Source organism: Hirundo rustica, chromosome 7, assembly GCF_015227805.2.
Source record: "Hirundo rustica isolate bHirRus1 chromosome 7, bHirRus1.pri.v3, whole genome shotgun sequence".
NCBI lineage: Eukaryota > Metazoa > Chordata > Aves > Passeriformes > Hirundinidae > Hirundo > Hirundo rustica.
In genome coordinates this window covers 10,969,481-10,990,406 of record NC_053456.1, presented here as the reverse complement: position 1 = coordinate 10,990,406, position 20,926 = coordinate 10,969,481, and the positions used below count along the sequence as shown (strand labels likewise).

General features: G+C 38.4%; 1 protein-coding gene across 1 annotated transcript in view; it reads left to right on the top strand.

The window, feature by feature from the left end:
* The window catches only part of SLC49A4 (solute carrier family 49 member 4), a 70,724-nt gene that overhangs the window by 41,713 nt on the left and 8,085 nt on the right, over nt 1-20,926 (top strand). Inside the window, exons 5-8 of the mRNA XM_040069539.2 lie at nt 2,008-2,116; nt 2,736-2,803; nt 7,723-7,850; nt 18,116-18,298. Of these exons, the coding sequence (XP_039925473.1) occupies nt 2,008-2,116; nt 2,736-2,803; nt 7,723-7,850; nt 18,116-18,298 (488 nt within the window). The remainder of the gene's footprint in view (nt 1-2,007; nt 2,117-2,735; nt 2,804-7,722; nt 7,851-18,115; nt 18,299-20,926) is intronic.

Here is a 20,926-nt window from a genome sequence, read left to right as displayed (position 1 = left end):
AATGGTTTAACAGAGAGGCTAATGCTGATATCCTGTCATTGCTGATAGGATGGAAAACAGTGTGGGTTCAACAGCTGATGGTGTGACAGACAGCACATTTTTCTACTTTCAGTAGAGCAATTGCAAAATTGCAAAAGCTGGGACTGGAGCCATGAAAAGTGGAGCTGCTGCTGAAGGTGTGTGTTTCGAATGGCTTTAGCCAGTACGAGGTATTGCTGGGCAATGACACCTGGGGAGCAGTGTCTCTGTCACTGCCAGGGTCCCTTTCTCCTGGTCACCTTCCCTGTGGATACTAGGCAGGGGAGCAGGCTCTCTCCCTGGAGAGCTGTTACTGGGATTGGTACTAGAGGCTGGATGTGGCACAGAGCAGCTATCCTATTACAGTCTGTCTTGTTGCTTGAGTTACAGAAAACAAATACACCACAGAAAATGCTGATCAAGTAAAGGATAAGGTTCTTCCTCAAAAGTACCTCTTTATTGAAGTTGAGGTCCAGGTAGCCAAAGATTTTGAATATTCAGCAAATGTTATTTCAGAACACTGCATTCAGACTTGTTTCCTCTTAGCAATCTACAATGTGGCTCTATAACGTCCATGGAAAATTCCCTTTTATTTTATTCTACAGATGTTGCAGTGGCATTCACATGGATAGTATTAAATAGCATCAAATGCCAAGGTGATGCAAGATAGACCAGGATAAGACTATGGCATTCTCAAAAAAGAAAAGAAAGTTGTTGGGAAGACAGTAGCATTCAGAGAAATACAACTAGTCATAGAAGAGCTTGAGAGTTGTTTTTCTTTGCATTAAAAGATAAACCTGACACGAATGATATTGAAAGTGGAGGATATGTTCATGGGATGAACAGATATCTTCGCTTACTCAAGAAGAGGATGTGTGAAAAAGAACAGTGCAAAAAGCACTGGCTGCTGTGTTGTGTGTGGAGCATCTAGGGGAGTAAAAGAGCACAAGCTGCAAACTTAGGAATGTTTTGGAGAGTAATTGAATCTCTTTCTCCCTCTTGGCTTTTGTAACTGTGTGCTATCAAATTCCCACTGCTTGCCAAGGAACTGGTACTGATCAGGATCAATTTTAAGTAAATTGTTTGGGAATGGAGGGAGCCACGTTTGGGGTAACACAGATATCCCATGGGATAACTGACCTTGGAATCGCCGTAAAATCCCTTCAGTTTAAAATATCGCTGTTTCAGATTCCAAAGTATATTTTCTTTGCCATTTGAAACATTTTTGAGGAAAACTTGGATGTCTCTTAGCAAGGATTTAACATTTGCTTTCAGTTATGGTGAGTGCGGGAAATTGTTGGTTAAATTCCCATTTAGCTCTATACATTGTAGATGGTGGTACGACTTTGACTGTTTCACCTTCACTGAATCCTAAAGGTTGAATAACTGGGGGGAAAATCAAGCATGTTGATTATTTAGAGTATTATATCTGTCTCTGTTTTTTTCTCTGTTCAAATTGCCAAAATTTCCCATTCTTGCAACTGTGTCTGCCTCATTTCCAGAGCTTTCCTTGCCTTTCACCAAAATAAGGAGAATTGAAACAGGTTTGGTTTTTTTTTTTTTTTTTAATTTTTTTAAGCACAGTTCAAGAGGGATGAAGCTCTGATTTTATTTTTGAAATTAGCTTTTAATCTTTTAAATTAGTGCTTATTTTTCCTAACATACACTTAGGCTAAGTAGGTTGCCCATGCCAATGCATGGAAGAATGGCTTGCAGAAATAAGAAACATATGAGCCCAGCATGTTGCAGAAATCTTTGAACTATGTAGAGAGACTGGCTTTTTCTATTATCACAGTGCCAAGGTAGTAACATATCAGCCACTAGAAATTCATACCTTTCTTGTTTGCCCTGGCTCACTCCTCCTCCAGACCTTTGCTGTTTTTCTTGATGGGCGGAATATAGATTCTAGGGTGTGATTTACTCTCCTGGCTAATCTTGGTGCAGCTTTTAATATAAGCTGAGGCTAATGGCAATGTTTTATCTTCACAGCAATTTCCGATTCTTGATGATTGCTTTAGCCTATGCGATACCACTGGGTGTTTTCTCTGGCTGGTCTGGTGTTCTGGATTTGATATTAACACCCATTCATGTAAGCCAGGTAAGTATCTCCTGACTGATCAGCAGCAGCTATTTTGTCAGTGGGATGTTTTTATTTTGCACTAGCATGCGGTTTTATTAGGTTTTTATGTTTGACATGCTATTGATACAAATGGACCACTTTACTCCCTGAAATTTTAAACAAAATGAACTGTGGCTTTGGCATCCCGAACTGTCACAATTCTCCCTGCTGAGTTTCCATCAGTGGTGAATGTTTTCAGAACTGTACACACCTTTTGACAAGGAGGAAGTAGGTAAACAAATGGGAGTATTGTTGGCTGCTGCATCTCTAGTGCAAGAAAATAATGTATGCCTGATGGAAAAGATGAAGTGGGGAGAAGATGATTTCTAAGCTTTTGATAGAGTATTATAAAAAAACAGAGGACATTACTCAGATTCCATAAAGAGAGGTCACATTTAGGGCATAGACTACTTAGTCATACTTTCTTGTGGTGAATTTATTTCCTTTCCTAGAAAAAGACTTGCACTTCAGATTATTGTAGAGAGCTGTTGCTAGCAGTTTGGAGTTCCTGCACATTTGTTTTGAAAGTAACATCAACTTATTTTCTCAGCTTTAACATATTTTTCTGTGTTTTGTTTTGTTTGTTTTTCCCTGCCAGGTGGATGCAGGCTGGATTGGATTTTGGTCTATAGTTGGAGGTTGTGTTGTTGGCATAGCAATGGCAAGGTAAGAATAATTACAGGTCCTTCTCCATTTCTTCAACTGTGATTGCCATTTAGTTTATCCTCTTAAGAACAGAACTTGTTTTCTCTCATCTTCCAGAAACTAGAAATGGAAAATTCCTTTTTGGGTTATAATGTGTTTCTAGTAAAGCAGTAATTTATACCATGTTAGTGGTTGCTGGGGATTGAGAACTCCACATGCATATACCTGGATTTGGAAATCAGATTCTTGTTCCTGACAACCGTTTCCCATATCCTGCTTTTAAAGACATCTCTGGTGATTTCAGTTGCCTGTTATGAGGGAGAACCTCATTGTAGCACATTTGGAAAGCACTGAAGAAGTTACTGTCTGTCTCCTTCCATTAACACTTTTGCGCATATTGATTCCCAGAGGGATATAGGGAATGTAGCACAGGCAGCCTACGCACAATAACATTGTGTTCCTCCACAGAGAAATGAGTCTGGGCCCATTTTGGGCAGGTTGCTGGGTTCCTGCATAGCCTAACTATTTTCTGCAGTATTCTATGGGCTACAGTATGGGTGTATGTATGCTGTTTATAAATCCAGACACAGCTCTCTCTGTCCATCGTGAGTGCTGATGACACAGGGATTGGAACAGCAAGAAATGGACTGCCCTTCCAAAAGGCGGCTGCTGCTTCTTCATTGAGGTCCTCTTTAGGGAAAGGGATGGTGAGAAGTCCTTTAGGAGGTACCTGAGCAGTGAGTTTATTATGTGATTGAAACCAGTCACACGTTCCCCTTGCTTTGGGATATCTGAGCATTGCCCTGGCTTCTCTGTGTCCACTCTTTTGACTCCAGTTCTGCAGTGAGTTTAGCACATATGCAGATATCTGCAATCATTGCAGTGTCATGGTGTTGAGGATGGAGAGAGTGATCTTTTTAGGACTCTCTTTTTTTTCTTTTTGAAACTCTCTTTTTTTCACTTGCTGTGCTTCATCAGAGTACACGATGCATAAAGAAGTGGTGAGGTTTCACATCCTGACATTTTGCAGGCTGCCTAGCAACTGCAACAGGGAGAGGAAAAAACTCCTGACCTAGGGAGAAGAAACAAGAGCTTCTCTCCCATCAACTCCAGATGCAGGCCAGAGGACTTCATCTAGCCAAACAAAGTTCATGCCCTGATTTCCTCTAAAAAGAGTTGCTTTTCATTAGCCAAGCTCAGATACAATGTTTTCTCTGTAAGAGAGTAGAGGTTTAAGAGCAATTGCTGTAAATGACACAGATGCCATAGGTTGCATGTTGAAGCAGGTAGAGTGCCAGTTTAATCTTTTTCATTATGAATTAATATCTAGTATATTTGCAACTTTTCAATAGTAGAGCTTAGAAGCTCGCTTTATTAGGAGAGAATCTGCAGACTCTATGCCAACATGCAAATCTCAGTCTTTATGGTAGATTAATTTATTTAATATATTGCCTGGGTTAAGTTTCAGGAAATGCTGGCAGTGCCTTTAACTGCTTCAAAATTGATTTCAAACCTTGCTGAATACCTGTATTTTGTAGCATTTAGTAAATTTAAGAAATACCAACAGTCTGTCTCCAAATACGTTTTTCTAACTTAGGTGATGCACAGTTCAGATGGGAGGGTTTGCATACAGAAAGGGAGGGAGGAGGTGATTTGTCACTTCTGATGGATGACTCTCCCTCCTAGGCCTATTCAGCATTTATCTGTGTAGGGTTGAATCAATGATGAGTCTGACTGTAATCTGCTGAAAGTTGTAATTAGGAAAATTAAGTAATGATTCTTGTCAAAGCTGACAAGTTGATATATTTCAGTGTCAGAACTGTGATTTGCCAAGCAAGCAGCTCTCTCCCTTAACCACCTCTCAAGAAGCTGTTAGTTTTGGGGTGGGTTTTTTTTTCCTTTTTTTTCTTCTGCTGATTTGTCAAAGCAAAATCGGTGCATTTTAGGAATTTGCTCCTTTCATTTTTGTCAATGCAGATTCTATAATTTAGAATTTTTAAAAACCTGAGCCTTGCCATACAGCATTAGGTCCTGTACATCACAGTAGGTGTTAAATCATCTATTTAAAGTATTGCCCATCATGTATTTAAAGTAATGCACAGTTTGGAAGTTTGTTTATCTATCTCATTTTCAAAATGGTGCAAGTTTTCCTCAGCATTATACGTAAATCCTTCTGCTCTCCACCCACTGCTGTCCTGATAGCCATAAACTTACATGTTTAGCTAATGTGTTTGATGCATTTTTATGATTGAAAAGCCTGTCCTATTTTGGGCAGCTGGTAGGTGCTGTACCCTTTGCTGGCAGCTTTCAAATGCTACTAGCTTGAAGAAAAGCAGTGTCAAAGAGCAGCATTCATATAATTGCATGGAAACATAAATCTACTACATTTTCTCAGATTTTTAAAATTTTTTGTTTCCTCACATTTGCCAAGGTTCATAGATATTTCTGAGGTTTTGTCCTCTGCGGCTCAGTTTCAGTTCCTGCTTCTAACCTGCAGTGTAGTCAAAATGCTGAAACTTCATGGCATGGTGATAATTTCCTTAGCAACAGACAGTGTTGTCAGCAGTGCAGGTTTGTGATTTTAACTGTAGGATACAGCCCAGGGCTGCATCTGCTGGGAGGCTGGAGACTGTTGCCAGCAGTAGGCTCAGAGGTCTGTGTCTGGCAGAGTACACACCTTCTCTCCTGTTGTGCTTTTTTAGCAGCTGCAGGCAATCCCTTACATGCTAGATGATGAAAAAGGATTTATAGAGAATGAAGGTTTGAAATCAGGTACAGGGTCTGAGGATAAAAGTAATTTCTCAGATTTTTTGATGGAAGAAAGTATTATGAAGAGTAGACTAGATTTACAGTCTGCTCTATTCTCGTGTAACCGGACAAGAAACAAAAATCCTTCAATTACCAAGTTTAGGCTAGGTTATTATGTAGGTTTTTTTCTATTATTTCTATTGCTGGCTGAATCCAGTAGTTGAATGAACCTTTACTTTGGGGTACATTTGACTCTTTTGGAGCTCTGTGACATCTGAGAGCTCTTTGGAGCACACTGCTACCCAAACTGGGATCTTTGTGTCAGGAAGAGTTGCAGCTGCTTGGTAAAGGTAGATATTTTCACCACTTAGCTGTTATGAATGGATTAGATGTATATCAACCTCCCATCCCCACATATCCCTGGTGGTGGGATAGAGACCAAGGATCCCCTAGAGATCACCCCCAGTCCTGTTGTCTATGAATGTTCCTCCCACAAGGCTGATATTTCTCACATAGTTTCATTAGACAGGATCTGTGTCACTGCCCTTGCCTGTAAGGACAGTGATGTTGTCTGCCAGCAGGCAAAGTGGTAGTCTCCGTGGAATAAGCTGGAAGTTTACACCTTGAGATGGTTCTGCAAAGTTTTTGAAATTGCTGATTTTGACCCTAGTGATCCCAAAGAATAATTAAAGAAACTGGCAAACCAGTGAGGTGATCCTGACTCCTCGATTGGATGGTCAGAAAAAAATCCACCAGTAGCAGCCGACCTCTGGCTATTGGAGATGAATGCATAAGCCACTTGAACACTGCAGTCATAAACTTCTCAGATGATATGCAGCATTGATCTCCCGCTACTGCTTATTGAATTACTCACTGCTAAATTCAGTGTGGAATTCAAGAATGGGGAGAATCAAAATAACAAGGAAGGAAGTTGGTTTGGGGGAGCAGAGAGTGTTTGACTGCATTAGTTCTACATCTTTTATGGCATATTTGGAAGTTCTCAAAATGTTGGTAGCATTGCCTGTTTTATCAAGTAAACTATAAGGTATTTGCTTAGAGAGTGATCTTTGTCAGGGCAGAGAAGGCAGTTAGCTGATGGACAGACAAATTTCATCATGGACCAAAATAGGTGCATTATGCTGCCATTAGCCTAATCAAGGTAGGAGCTTGTAGAGGTAGAAGATATGCTTTAGAAATACATGCCTAACCTGTCCATCCCAAAATCACATCTCCTAAGCAGGATATTATAGAAAATTACTCATGAATAAATGACATTGCCTTTTCCAATATATCTTCCCCAGTACTTAGGTTGACATCCCTTTTGAAAAGAGCAGTTGCACCGATAATTACGCCATATGAGTACTGCTCAAAAGCATTCTGTCTCCTTGAGAGAAAAAGGAAAAAAAAAAGATGAAAAAACAATGTACCATCAGGTGGTATAAAGGTCATAATTCCCTCCATGTAAGAGCCAGACTGCCCAAGGACTTGTGGGGCTGTCCTCCCCAGTCTGTCAGCAGGATCTGTGTAGAAGAGCAGTAGCACCAAGCTTGTGGTTTCTGGAACTTTTCAACCCAAAACAGCCACTGGCAGAGTGACCCCCTATGTAAAGAGTTCCTTCCTTGCCTAAGCCACCATGAGCTTCATCACCAGTGCATGCAACAGTTCAGAAGCTGTTCCTTGTCATCTCCAACTAGGGATTCTTCAGAATTTTTTGGAGTTTTTCCATTTCCCACAGGAATGAATCTTGACACTTAACTATGTCTTGAATGAAATGCGGCAGCCTCCTCATATGCTAATGGAGCTCTGTGTCTGCCAGGGGAGACTGGCAAATGCTGACAAAACAGCAATGGAAGTAGTGGTGAGATACTGTGTCCAACAAATGCAGAAGGGAAAAAAACCCTTTCCTCCAGTGTTTTCATTTGATGCCTTGAGAATTGCTTGAGAATTGTTCTGGTTTGGTTGTTACTTCGTGACAGCTAAAAAATCCATGGCTCTTCAGCTTGACAGCTAGAAATATCACCATTCTATAAAAATAACTTTTTTCTATTTCTGAAAATGAGAAATGACTTTAAAATTGTTTTTATAGTCTCCAAAATGTTTAATGAGAATATACTGAATTAATTGTCAAGCATCGCATTTAAATAATACGAAAATCGGCATTTATATTGCTCTGATGTGTGCTTTTGTTTTAGATTTGCAGATTTTATCAGGGGCATGCTGAAGTTCATACTGCTGCTGCTTTTGTCTGGAGCAACATTAGCATCAACCTGGTTCACTCTCACCTGTCTAACTACTGTCACTCATCTGCCTTTAACCACAGGTATCGACAACGATTTTAATTCCTATTTGTTATAATTGATATTGCAGGCAAGTATTTGCAGTCTTCGCTATGTTATAACCTGGTTTGATATCTTTAGTAATACAGTAGTTTGAGTAAGACAAAATAAAATGTTTAGAAAGTCTTTTGACCCTGAAATATCTTCACTGGCTTTGAATAACTTCATAAAAAGATAAAAAATTTAACCCAAAGCAAGAACATTGAATACACATTCAAATTTGATTCAGAGACAAAGTGTTTTCCTATTTTGAGTCCTTTGCAATAACCAAAGTGAGAAATCAAGAAAAATCAGGTGAATGAGAGTAGTGTTGCCTCTAAGAAACAGTGACATGTCTGGGAATTTAGGGGGTTCGAAACTTGCATTAGTTATTGGAAACACATGGTGCATTTCAAACCAAGGTGACCCATAGTGTTTTCAGCCATCTAAATCTGTCCCTGCACAGTGCTGTCCTCTTTTTCTGCACCTGCACGCAGGTTCAGGGAACTCTTCCAGCCCAAAATTAACTCAGCCTGTGCCTCAAAAAGACAGGAAAAAAGCTGTTGGCAGGAGCAGGGGAAAAGCTCAGAGGTCTGGTCAGGCTGCAAGAGAGCTGTACCAGTAGTTGAAAGCTAGCACTGCTTAGTTTTTAAAAATCTGCACCAATGGACTGATCCACCTGTGATTCCATGACCTTCAACAGAGTAGCAAGTTACGGTAAAACCTAAGCCATCAAGATTCAAAATTATATTTATTTAGTAAAGAATTCTATAAATCTGTTTTAAATAAAGTGCCATCTTTGTTACAAGCAATTTGTGCATTCTAGGGAAATGAAAACTTTTTTTGCCCTTATTTAATAAAAGAGTTTGGTGGGGAGAGTAGTATATAAAGTAATGTTTTACTCAAATTAAGTTTGGGTTTCAGTAAGTGTCCTTGGTGCCGTGCAAATGTCACAACTATAAACTAAAGTGGGTACAGCAAATTGAAATACATGATCAATTCAGGAGCAGCACCATCTGGATGGATAGGTCAAATTTGTGCTTTATCTTGAAATTTCAATGCTTTCAAAAATTCTGCTTAAATGAAACATAATTTAATCAATAAACAAAACAAATTTCATGATGGCTGTGGTCATACTAAATGACTTCCACCCTTTTCCATCAAATCTAAAATAAAAGCAATAAAAGCTTTTTTCTCGTGCTTGCCTGCTTCACTTCATCACTACAAGCCTGCAGTAATGTAAATTTTTACAGTAACTCTATCCTCTGAATTGATGCAACAAGCCAAACACATAAATGACCCTTCAAGTCTATGCATAAGAATGAAGCAAAGACGTTTCAAGAGGGGAAAGTCATTACGTACTCGCCAGTGTTCCAAAACAAAACTGATGGAGCTCTCTCTGATTTTATTTTATTGGGTTTTTTTGTAAAGAATTCGGCATGCAACATAGGTTCTGTAAGAATTCTTATTTGTTTATAGAATGTAGGTGCATTGCGCTGCTTTTTTTGGAAAGGCAATCCACTGTCCCGACATAAAAGTAGGTAGGGTATTTGAGGTTTGATAAATAGTATCCTAAACTGTCATCCCTTGATTCAAGTACAGGGATTGGGTTGTACTTCTCATGCAATTACCATTTCTCTTAAAATGGATGATTCCTTAGGTTAAGTTGTAATTATATATGAGAGTTTTCTGTCAGTGCTTTTCTTATATATGTCGCTGTAAGTACTGAACCTTTTTCTTTAAAACACAAGCTTGTTTTGAATGGAAGTGCCAGGAATGTGGTGCATTCCTCAAAAAAAAAAAAAAAAAAAAAAGGCAATCTAAAGCATCAGAGTCTAATGTGCAGCCAGAAAATAAGATCTCTTTCTTCTTCTGTTTAAATGTCATAGATATGTGGTGGGGGAAGGTTCGGATCAGGCTTTTCTCATTAAAGTTCTTATAGAATAGATGTAATGTGCCTGTTCAATTTAGTTCCTTGTACACAGAAAAGCAGCGCTGTATCTTTATGAAATATGCTGTTATGGATGAAAACACACAAGCTAGTTAAGCTAATTTATAGGACTTCATGCTAGATTATTCCTCAAAGTAATGATGCAACATGATGATGACCTCTGCATTCACAGTAATTGGGAGAAACGGTACATTTGAATTGATTTGGATGAACTTCTTTTTTTTTTCTTCTCCTTTTAATTAAAAGTTTGAGATGTAGAGTGTATCAGAGTACAAATCTAGGAGGTCAAATGCAGGCTGTGGCGTGGCAGCTTTTGGAAGTGATTAGTGGTAGCTAAAGGTAAAAGTGGAAGTCACTCTGCATATCAGTGGACAGGTGTTGAGAGTGGACTGCCAAGTAGTTATTCTCTGTGTGTGTTTTGTAGAGCTGGAAGATGTGCAAAACAAAAGCAGACATCATTGTGGGGCTTTTCCCTCATTCAGTGGTTTGGTTTTTTTTTAATTTTTGGTTTCTTTCCTTTTTTTTTTTTTTTTCTCTTTTCCCAGAAAAGGTCCATAAAATACTTTGTATTCCAGAGCCACTTTGCAGGCAGCGCTGGACACCTGCTGCAAAGTGCAAAGCAGGGATTGGCGTGTTACTGAAGGCAGATTTTGATGTTGCCAGAAGGTTCATAGGCTCCTCCACTTCCTCCTGCCCTGTGGCAAAGAACACAAGTGTGGGGCTTGGCAGTGCTACAGAGCCAGTGATGGATCTCGGTCCACACTTTCAGCCTTATTCAGGTGCTGAGGCGGAGCAAGCAGGGTTCAAAACTGACATGGAAATTTGTGGGGGTGTGCATTTGATCTTCCAAAGAGGTTTTCCCTTCCAACTGTGTAGTTCCCATTTTGGGAGGGACTTCCCCCTCCTCTCTTGGCCTGCCTCCAGTGTTGTTCTCTTGAACAAGTCAGGCTTTGCCCTACAGAGCCACAGGTGTTGCATCATCAGCAATACCAGGGAACTGCTGAAATATCCACATGGTCTGAAGGATTGCTGGTACAGTTGAAGGCAGCTCTTCCACAGGACAGGAAGCTCATTCTGGGGAGGAGACAAGACACCTTTGTACTGGCCCAGGTGTTAAGGCAGGCTTCACAGAGATGAAGGCTGGTTAGATGACACCACCATCATCAGCTGCTGTATCTCACCTGACAGCTGCTTGATCCATGGATGAAGTTTGCATCTGTAGGAGACCCTGATAGTGGTTTCCCCAGGCCCAAACCCAGTCTTTTCCTTCAGTGTGTGGATACTGGGTGACAAAAGCTCATCCCTCTCTTCTGAAAACCCTCTGCCTGTCTCCCACCTGGGCTCAGAGCAAGCAGTAGGTGGATGTGTTTTTATGGAGGCATAAAAAAGATGAGAGAGTTTGGCCAGTTATTCACCCTAAAAGAAAAGGAAAAAAAAATCTCTAAATATTTGTTAATAAAATAGTAGCAGATCAGCCTCCTATTTTAATTGGAGTTCTTTGCAGTAGTTTTAGTAATGTCTGGTTTATGTCTGGTTTAAATCTTGGGGGAGGGAAGGGTTTTGAAAAAATGGTCACAGCAAAATATATTTTCCTCACCTTGTTTGTATAATATTCTCCTAATTCCTTTTAAATAGGCACAACATCATTTAAAGATATTTCCTACAAAATGTAATTACTTAGAATGGAGACCTTTAATGCAAATATTAAAAATCAGTAACTGCATTTGTGGTTTTAAATCATACCATTTAACATTGTTTGTGTTGAGTAATGCCTTGCTTTGTATTTGCATAATACACTCCATTTTCCCTCCTCCCATGGAAGAAGACAGGTTTTGTGTCATTTGCTGACTTCTTAATGAAACTCTAAGAGACTTTATAACAAGTGTGTTCGAAAGTTGTATATATGAACTATAACAGCCGGTCTGGGGAAAAAAGAAAGCAAGGCAATAAAGATACAGTACCAGCTACTATATGATCTGTCTAAAACACCTCTCATCAGCTAATCATAGGTTTCCAAAAACCTTGATTCTGGAACTGGTTTATATTTTAAGCAAGCCTGATTTTTATTTTAAGAAATTTTAATTTTAATGTATATTATTTGCATTTCAGTTTCAAAGACAATTTTATGTACACATTGAACATTAAAATAGTTTTCTCCATTGAATTCCCAGTGCAGCTGCTGATCTGTTTCTCTTTGCCAAGTTCATTGTTAGTTTGCTTTGTACTGAACTTCATTATGTGAATTTATGTACAATGGGATACTTCGACCCAAAATAATTACGTAAGGCATTGTATTGCCAGTTTCAGTATCTTGCCACTTTGTATTGCTGGTAGGATTTCTGGATACAAATACTAGCATTTTCCAAAAATTGATATGCAACACTAGTTGCTCTCAGCTCTGATTGAGTGTTTTCAGTGTAGCATATCAAGAATATTCTAATATTTATGAGCACATTCAGCGGAAGTTTGCTTTACAAAATCTTTTCTAGTGCTGCATGGCAGACAGTGAATACAGTGGCAACTCCATAAGTTGATGACTATATTTAGGTTAAGCAGTCCACCCTTTTATTTTCAGGTTCAACACATTGAACATTATAAACACATCTGTCTCTCTGTCCTCATCTACAAAGCACAGAAAAAGAGAGGTATTAATAATATAATACGGATTCATTTATTATTTCCGTTTAATTTCTTTACTATAAACAAGATGTGCTGGGTAAGTGTGAGGCAGAGGATAAAATAGTGGCCTGAAAACATTGACCTGCTTAGGGCTGTGGACAAATCATTACCCTGACTCCTGCTGTGCTTTTCCACTCATAAGATGGGAATAATGACCTTTGTTTTGCTGACATCTTCTTTAACTTCACAGATAGAAGTGTGTTTAAAGAAGAACTAAATTAGGGGGTTCTTCTCTTTTAAAAAACAGTGCCTGAAATCTGGGAAGAGCATTTCAGGGATAAGTATCTATGAATCTGGGCACTTTAAATATCCACTGATAGCAAACATCAAATATTGTGGAATTTCTAGCCTTCTCCTCTTTCAGTTCTTGAGGCTTACGCAGTAATTTTTTCACTTCTTAGTTCTCCAGACTGAATGCTCTGCTTTCAAAGCAAGTTCCACTTGCTTTTCTCATGAGAAGAATGTAGAACAAATCAAATTTGATCAGATTTTTGGTTACTTTCAAAACTATATCATGAGATAACAATTTGATCAGTGCGTGCTGGAATGGAAATCCAGGCAATGAAACATTGATGATATAAATGTGCACTACAGAGACATTTTCTTCCATTGTGTTGTTTCATTCCCATAAGTGAATTACAGTAAAATTTACTGTCTTACCTTAAGGGAGTCTCATTTCTCATGGAAAAACTAAGGGTTACTTCTTCCATGACTTTTCTTACCATGGCCAGTAGCAAGACTCTAGATTATAGGGAGGTTTCATTCTACTTAAATAGACTTTAGATTTTGGCAGGAAATAACTTGAATTGTTCAAATTGGTCATGGGGATACTGAAGCACTAAAGTCAACAAAGCCTGCATCCACATGAGGCATTATCCTTTCACTTTGATGTTTGGGATGCACTTGTAATGGGCAGTAACAAAGTGCCCTAGATCCTACTTTAAATTGTGTGCTGCTCCCAAGAGAATATATTCTATTGTATTTACTCTCCTGCTTATCTGTATAAAAATTGTGTGAGTTTTGGCTGAGTGTGTCTCAGGAGAGAACTGTTACAAAGTGTACAGAGTTCAAGAGATTTTGGCAGAGGAGTTTGGAAGGAGAAACTGTACCACTTGCTTGCACTCGATACAGCATTTCCTGTGTAAATTTATCTGAAAACTAGGGGTTTTTTTTAAAATAAATGGTAATATTTCATATTCTTTGTTAAAAATCAGCCAAGATACATGTGCCAGTGGTTGATAAGAAGTAGTCACATCAGTGTAGGTCCTTCCATCAATTTCATTTGGGTTTGGATTGGGCTCTGTAGTTATGCATTTAGTGATGGTATAATTTAAAAGTAAATTGCTAAACATGTTGCAGAACGTCCTGGAAAATTCTGGGAACTTGTTTATATGTCAGAGATATTGAGTCTCCTTCTGCTGCATTGCCAGCTCATCTGAGGACATCAAGTGAAGGCTGTCACTTAAATCACTTCACTGTTTGAATTCCTAACTTTTGCCTGCCCCCCCAACCCCCCACCCCTTTTTTTTTTTTTTTTAATTGGTAGAAAGCTTTTGCCACAGCTTATGGCCAGGAGAAGAGAGTCTTTTTCTGGCATATGGGCATGTATTTGCCATCCAGTAGCTGAAGGCCTGTAGGAGATAAGCCAGTCAGGAACCTTCCTTCTTGGCATTTTTTCTCCTCTTTCTGCTAAGCCACTGTATCACCATCAGTCCCAAATCATCTAACTGGTAACATCTCTAGTGATATTATCAAGGCATGTTTTATTCCTTGCTCCCTTCCTGGCCAGCAGAATGAGTGCTGAGGGAATAGCCAGGGTTACCTCATACCTCAAGCATGAACACAACATGATGAAACATGGCTTGAGCCTCCTGCTGCAGCAGCTCCTGGCCAGTTCTCTGAAACAGCTGTGCTTTGGATGGGTTTTTTTTGCCTTTCTTTGCTGATCTTTTTGCAGTGGTCGACCTGAGAAATAGCTGCTCAATGCACACAAACATCTTTTAAGCTATTTCAATTTAATGTCATGTTTTAAGAAACCTAGCCCAGTTCCATTGTTGATGTTCATAGCTGCCATTTTCTTGGATACACAACTTTGCACATAACTTCATAGGCGATTAATTAATTCCTTTTCCTAAGAAAAAGTGATTTTTTTTTTTATCGCTGTAGCATGACACACTTCTCCAGCGTATGCCTATCCAAGTTAGTTGCTATTCTTTAGGACATAATGTTAGCTTCTTGGTGAATCATCTCTTTTTTTCTTTTTGTCAGTGCTTTCAGATCCTTATATTCATTTCCAATGACTGTCATTAAGATTGTCTTAATTGAAAGAACATTTGCTGTAACTTCAGCAGCTGTTCTTCTACAGTATAAAATCATGGTAATTGTTTGTGTTCGTTCAGCACAAGGTCTCTGTGATGGAAAGCAAATGGTCCCTGTTAATAGGTGGTATCTCCCTGCTATCCTGTCACCCACGAGCTGGAATATGAGATATGTTATTTAGTGTGTGAAATGAAAAACAAAAACCACTACTGAACTCTGATTTTACTTGTTTCTGTGGCTTATTTTTCTAAAACTGCATATCTTATCTTCGAGTTCCTGTCTAGTTGACTGGTTGGGTTTGTGGCTCTGTTGCCAAGTCACTGGAATAAGGTTATTTGTATAGCACTCAGGATAACCCTGGGTGATTTACAGATGCATGAAATAAAAAGCGGTTTCCCATCACTACAATATGTACCATTTAAAGAAGGCTTCCAGACGTGCACATCTCCCTCATTTTCAGAGCTTCTTTTTGTGGTTTCCCAATTAAAGGCTATAATTTCCATTAGAGGTTAGAACTTAAATTGGCATCTACTGGATGCTATATTCTGTCTGTCCTTTTGCTGTGCCATTTCTGCTTATTAATTCCAAAGATGTGTGTACCTGTACCTCTACACAGAGCTTGTTTTATCAGTTCTGCCTGTGATCTCAGCTGAGGTGCTGTCACTGGTGTTCAGCTGGCAGTTCTGGGTGTGCACACACAAGACAAGCAATACTTTGGGGCAGCCAAAGGAGGATGCTAAAGCTGCTTTGCTCCTCTCAGTGTGGAAGTGTGAGGTGTGTGCCAGTGGGGATGTGTGTGTGTCAGTGTCGCGACAATGATGTAATTCAACGGCAAAATAGCAAATCTAGTTTTGAAGGCTTCTGCTCATTTTATGGAAACCCTGGCACCTACTGTATTAAACAAAATCTGAAGTCTTTAAATGGCTGCTAATTTTTGCCTTCATTGCAGTGACTCTAAGTTGCTGGAAATCATATGTCTGGACATTGTCTCTGTTCAGAGGCATGATTTCCCTTTCCTGGCTGTTGCTCCTTATGGAATATGTTTCAGCCCTCTTGCAGAGGTGTTGCTTCTCCCATTCTGTTCACTGCTCCGCTTTCAGTGGTGCTGTTGTGGCTTTCAGCAGCTTCTCAGCTATTTCTACTGTTTGAGTTCTGATACAGAATTACAGCAGGGTGCCACCTTCTCTTCTCTGGGGAACGTTCTGAAATGTTCTCTAGAAGTTACAAGTTTATCTGTAGATGTCTTCAACTGAATGTAATAAAGGACAAATGTTCATTTGTCTTATAATATTCTTCTATTTCATTTATGTGTTGGTCTCTCAAGCCAATACAAAATACCAATGCACTGAGTGTGATTGGATATTCTGGCTGCACCCCAGAGCAGTTAGAGAGAGTTAGAGCAATATGCAGCAGAGTTTGAGGTAAATGGGAGTTCAAAGAGTGGCTCATGAAACTTTAAATACTGGTGAGGACTTGCAGCAAAAATCTATGGATCTTTTAACTAGGAAATCAGATCTTCAGTGTTAGCTAGAGGAGCGCATTAGGAAGAACATCCTAATACTGTATGGGGTTTTTTCTTTCCTCTCTGAAAACTCCTGGACATACCTTGCATCAATTTCTTTGATTTATTCTGCAGTTTGTGACAGCAGAATTCAAGAGTAGGAAAAGCTACCGTGGTTTTTTTGAGGGGATTGGTTTTGTTTGTTTTTGTGTGTATTTGTTTTTCCTAACAGCTCAGAGTATTGTGGTATATTCAAAAAAGCAGGGCCAGCTCTCCTTCCTTTTTCCTGTCCAGACAAGTCCTCTGTTGCCTTTATTTCTTTTCCATGAATTTTTATATTTTAAAAAGCTGATTTTTATTTTTTGTTTAAGCTGAAGTTTCTCAGTTGAAAGCTTGAGCAGTGCTTAACAAAAGGTGACGCAGAGCTGTTTCCCCCCTTTCTAAGACAAAAGGGTGTAAATTAAACTGAAATACGTACACATACATATATTTATATGAAAAAAATCTTCTAAGAATTTTGTACCATATAATCCTTTCACTGCAGCAAAAAGACACTATAAATAATTCACCTGTGACTTCATAACACTTTTGTATCTGAATTTTTTTTCTTTAGGTTTTCTTAGTATTTTGGTGGGAACCTCAGAAATTACTCCAGAGTCTTCTGGTTATTTAAAGCCTTTTGATAATTTCCTTCTTCTTTTCACTTGGTTAGTAACCTTGAGTTATTGAGGTTGCAAGTCAGGAAATTTTCTCTGTCCAAGACAGCACTAAGAAAAAACTTACCTAAATTTCTAAATAGATACTAAATTTTTGTGGTTGGTTTTTTTTTTGTTTTTTTTTTTCTTTGTTTTGGTGTGTTGTTGGTTTTTTGTTTGTTTTTGTTTGCTTGTTTGTTTGGTTTTTGTTTGTTTTTTGTTTGTTTTGTTTTTGGGGTTTTTTTGGTTTGGTTTGGTTTGGTTTTTTGGTGTTTTTTTTTTTTTGGTTTTTTTGTTTTTTTTTTTAATTTATTTTTTTATATTATTTTTTTGGTTTTTTTTCCAGAAAGAGCTATAATATATTTATTAAACGATAATATAGGTATGTTAAGCTTCTGTATTAAGTACTGTGAAATATTTGGCAGAAATTGTAGAACAAAGGAGCTGAGGCTGCTGAAGAAATGTCACATTCTTCTATTGGTTTGTCCAAGAAAAACAATTTGTTGTACAGCAGCAAATAATCTGCGTTATCAAATCTGTCCCGTTCCTGTCAGGAGCTGGGTGCCCTTCATTTCCTTTTGAAGCCAGAAGGGATTCAACATGTTGCAGCTCAGGCTGTGCTGAATACTAATGTCTTGATAGCTGCTAGATCATTAGTATTTATTTGTAAAATGGAAGCAAAATTAGTTTTGACCTTTAGAGCTAAGTCAAAAGGTTAATCCATGTCCATTTCCAATTTGGTGCATTAATTGCTCCCTGTCCTAATTGTGTGTAGGACAATATTTTTTGTTTGTTTCAGAGGTAAGTCAAACTGTAGGCAATGCTTTGCATTCATAATTTCGTTGTTTGTTTACTTACAAGCGAAGTCCAAATCACTGAATGTATCTTCATGGATTCTGTTTAAATAAATAGATAAATAAATCAATCAGTATTTCTGATATTTTTTCACAAATCAATGCATTTATTCTTCCTAAAGCTAGTGAGATGTGATATCCTTTTTGATACAGAGGATAAAAATAAGATTATGCATTTTTCGGTTGTTCAGATATCAGTATTCTTGGCAGCTCTGAATATGGGGGAAATACACCAGCATGAAATTAATAACTGTTTTTGTTTCTGTCCTAGCTACACTGTACACATCCTGCATTTTGCTGGGTATTTTCCTCAACAGCAGTGTACCAATATTCTTTGAGCTCTTTGTGGAGACAGTCTATCCTGTTCCAGAAGGAATAAGCTGTGGAGTCGTCACCTTTTTGAGTAATGTGTTCATGGGAGTCCTTTTGTTTTTCCTGACATTTTACCATACAGGTAAGAAATATAAGCCATTTGGAAAATGTAATTCTCCTTAAGGACATGCCTTTGTCAGTAAAAGGAAGGGTTTGCACATACAATTTAATAGTCAAATGTTCTAATCTAAGCAAGGGCAGCAAGGAAGGAGAATTTTAATTATTCTTTTCTATATGCATGCTTACAAAAATGAAATTACTTAGATGCAAGATAATTCTTCTTGAATTTGCTGTAGCCAGAAACCACCAAGGTACACACTGTCCTCGTATTTTATAAAGGCGTGGGTAACGTGACCGTTAATGATGTTTGTACCTGTGGGTGTTCAGAGCCACAGCAAAGTTCACCCAATCTCCTGCTCTTGGGTAGAACTGTATTGCCCAGGAGGGGCAGAGCAGAGGTGCCCCAGATAACGTTCAGTGGGTCAGAGGTGCCACTGCTCGAGGACAGAACAGGCATTCCTCTGGGTAATCCCGTGGCTCAACAGGATTTCACTTCGTGCTTTTGTCAATCTCTTCAGACTTTCTTGTCTCTCAAGTATTATTTGCTTCCTCCTAATTCATAATCATAACTTACAACTTGTTGTTTAGCAGACTCTAATACATAGTATTACTCTAAGCTGTAAAATAAGAACCCAGCTTGCTTTCAAAGGGGAGTGGTCTTTATTAATGGTTTTCAAAGAAGCAGATTTTTTCTTTGTATTCTGTCATTGGGTTAAACATTTGCTTCGTGGTGTAGCATTTGTAAATCATTAGAAAATGTGAACTTTTGTGTATTATTACTTCTTAAGATGTTGTATTTTATAACTAAGAGGAGAGTGACAAATTTCAGATTGAATTCTGCTAGAAATTACCAAGGTTTCAACCTGGGGTGATTTTTCAGCCTGGTTTGTCTTTCTGCCAGGAAATTGTAAGCAAGATGACAGCCCTGTTCCGAACTGTGGTCTGTGAACACAAACGGAGAAAAATGATTTCATTTTTTTAGTACTGATGCTAAACTGTATCATTGTAACACCTGAATGCCATCTGGGCTAGCTTTGGGTGGTGTGAGAGCTAGTCTTTACATTTTAGGGTACACTTTTGCTGTTAATTGGTGTGAACTCTGTTCACACATACTATTGTTTCTGACATCTGTACCTGAGCTGGAAAGATGACACAGAATATTCGGAGAATTTTTTCAGTGTTTGGCATTACATAATAAATGAGGATGGGGATATGGTGTCTCACTTCTGATGAAAGAATTATAATAAAGAGGACTCATTCCCCCATAAATAGGGTATTTGGAACCATTTTTTGTCTCTCATGTTTCTTTCCCTATCAGTAAATGCAGGTTAGGATAAACCTGAAATTGGTATACCCATACACTTTAAATATTTTCCCTATTTCTTCAAAAGGAAAGAAAATTAAGTAATTGTGCTTAGGAAAATCCATTCTTTAATAGAAAGTATGAGAGAGTGTGTGGTCACTGGAGGGGATCAGTGCCAGGGGTGCTATTGGCTCCTCTGATTAAAAAAATCTCTTAGAAGGTAGATAAAGATCTTAATCATTTGCTTTCATTTGATTCAAATACATCCTCTAATGGCATTTAAGAAGCTTACAGATAAATCAGAACTCAGTCAAATTCATCTTGTTCCCTTGGTCTTTCCTTTTAGACCAAATAGTCTTTCAGTAGTTTTCATTCCAATTTCTCTTTTTCTCCTTGTACTGATATTGCAAATGCTGTGAAGGAGCCAAACCCTGGAAGCTTTCCAGTGCACTGAAGATTTTGGTTCAGCAGACAGAGTGGGGATGTAAACCTTCCTAAAGCTCAGCCTTTCTGCTAGTGCTCTGTCCCAAAGCTGCAGCCTCTGGATGAGGTTTCCTTTGCTTTTTCTGCTGGGACTTCCACGGGAAAAACAAAAAGAAGCTGACCTTTGGCTTCACACGATTGATGCATTCCCTGCATCACCTGTGCTGTCACAGATTCTGGATCAAAAAAGACATGAAGGATTCCCAAGTTAAATTTTGTCTTTTAGGATATTTGAGTTAAAGTCTGTTTAATCCAATTAAGGAAGAATGTTATAAGGAAAATAATAGCGAAGCATTTGCCTGTTGACTTCTGGTATCGTGTAACAGCCTTCTCCAAGCCTAGGAAAATTTTACTGTGGTTTTAGTAATATTACAACCTAAAAAAATCCATTAGGGGTTTTGGTGGATCAGGGAGAGTGTTGTTGAAAGTCACTGGTTTTGGAAGGTTGATTTTTCAGGCTTTCTGACTGTTTTCCTTCCTGTTGTTTAAAATAAATCATGCTTTTTCTTTCAGCAATATAAATAACAGATTTAAGAAAGTAGCAGTGATGAAGCCTTGATTTCTATTAACTCAGACCTGGAGGGAGAGTCTAGATTCTGTAAAATTAAATAAATAAGATAACTAATAATAATAATAGTAATAATGGAAAAATAAAAAAATAAGTACAACACTATCCAGTGAAATGAATGTTTCTTTTGTACATTGACACATTTTAAAAGTGTTGTACTTGTTTGAAAAAAAACATGCATCAAACTGCTAATTATTAGTCAAATATCAGATGATAGGATTTCTTGAGTACAGAACACAGGCTTTTAAGAGCAGTATGTTACGTTGAACAGCTGAAAAGAGGCTTCTGGGGACTTG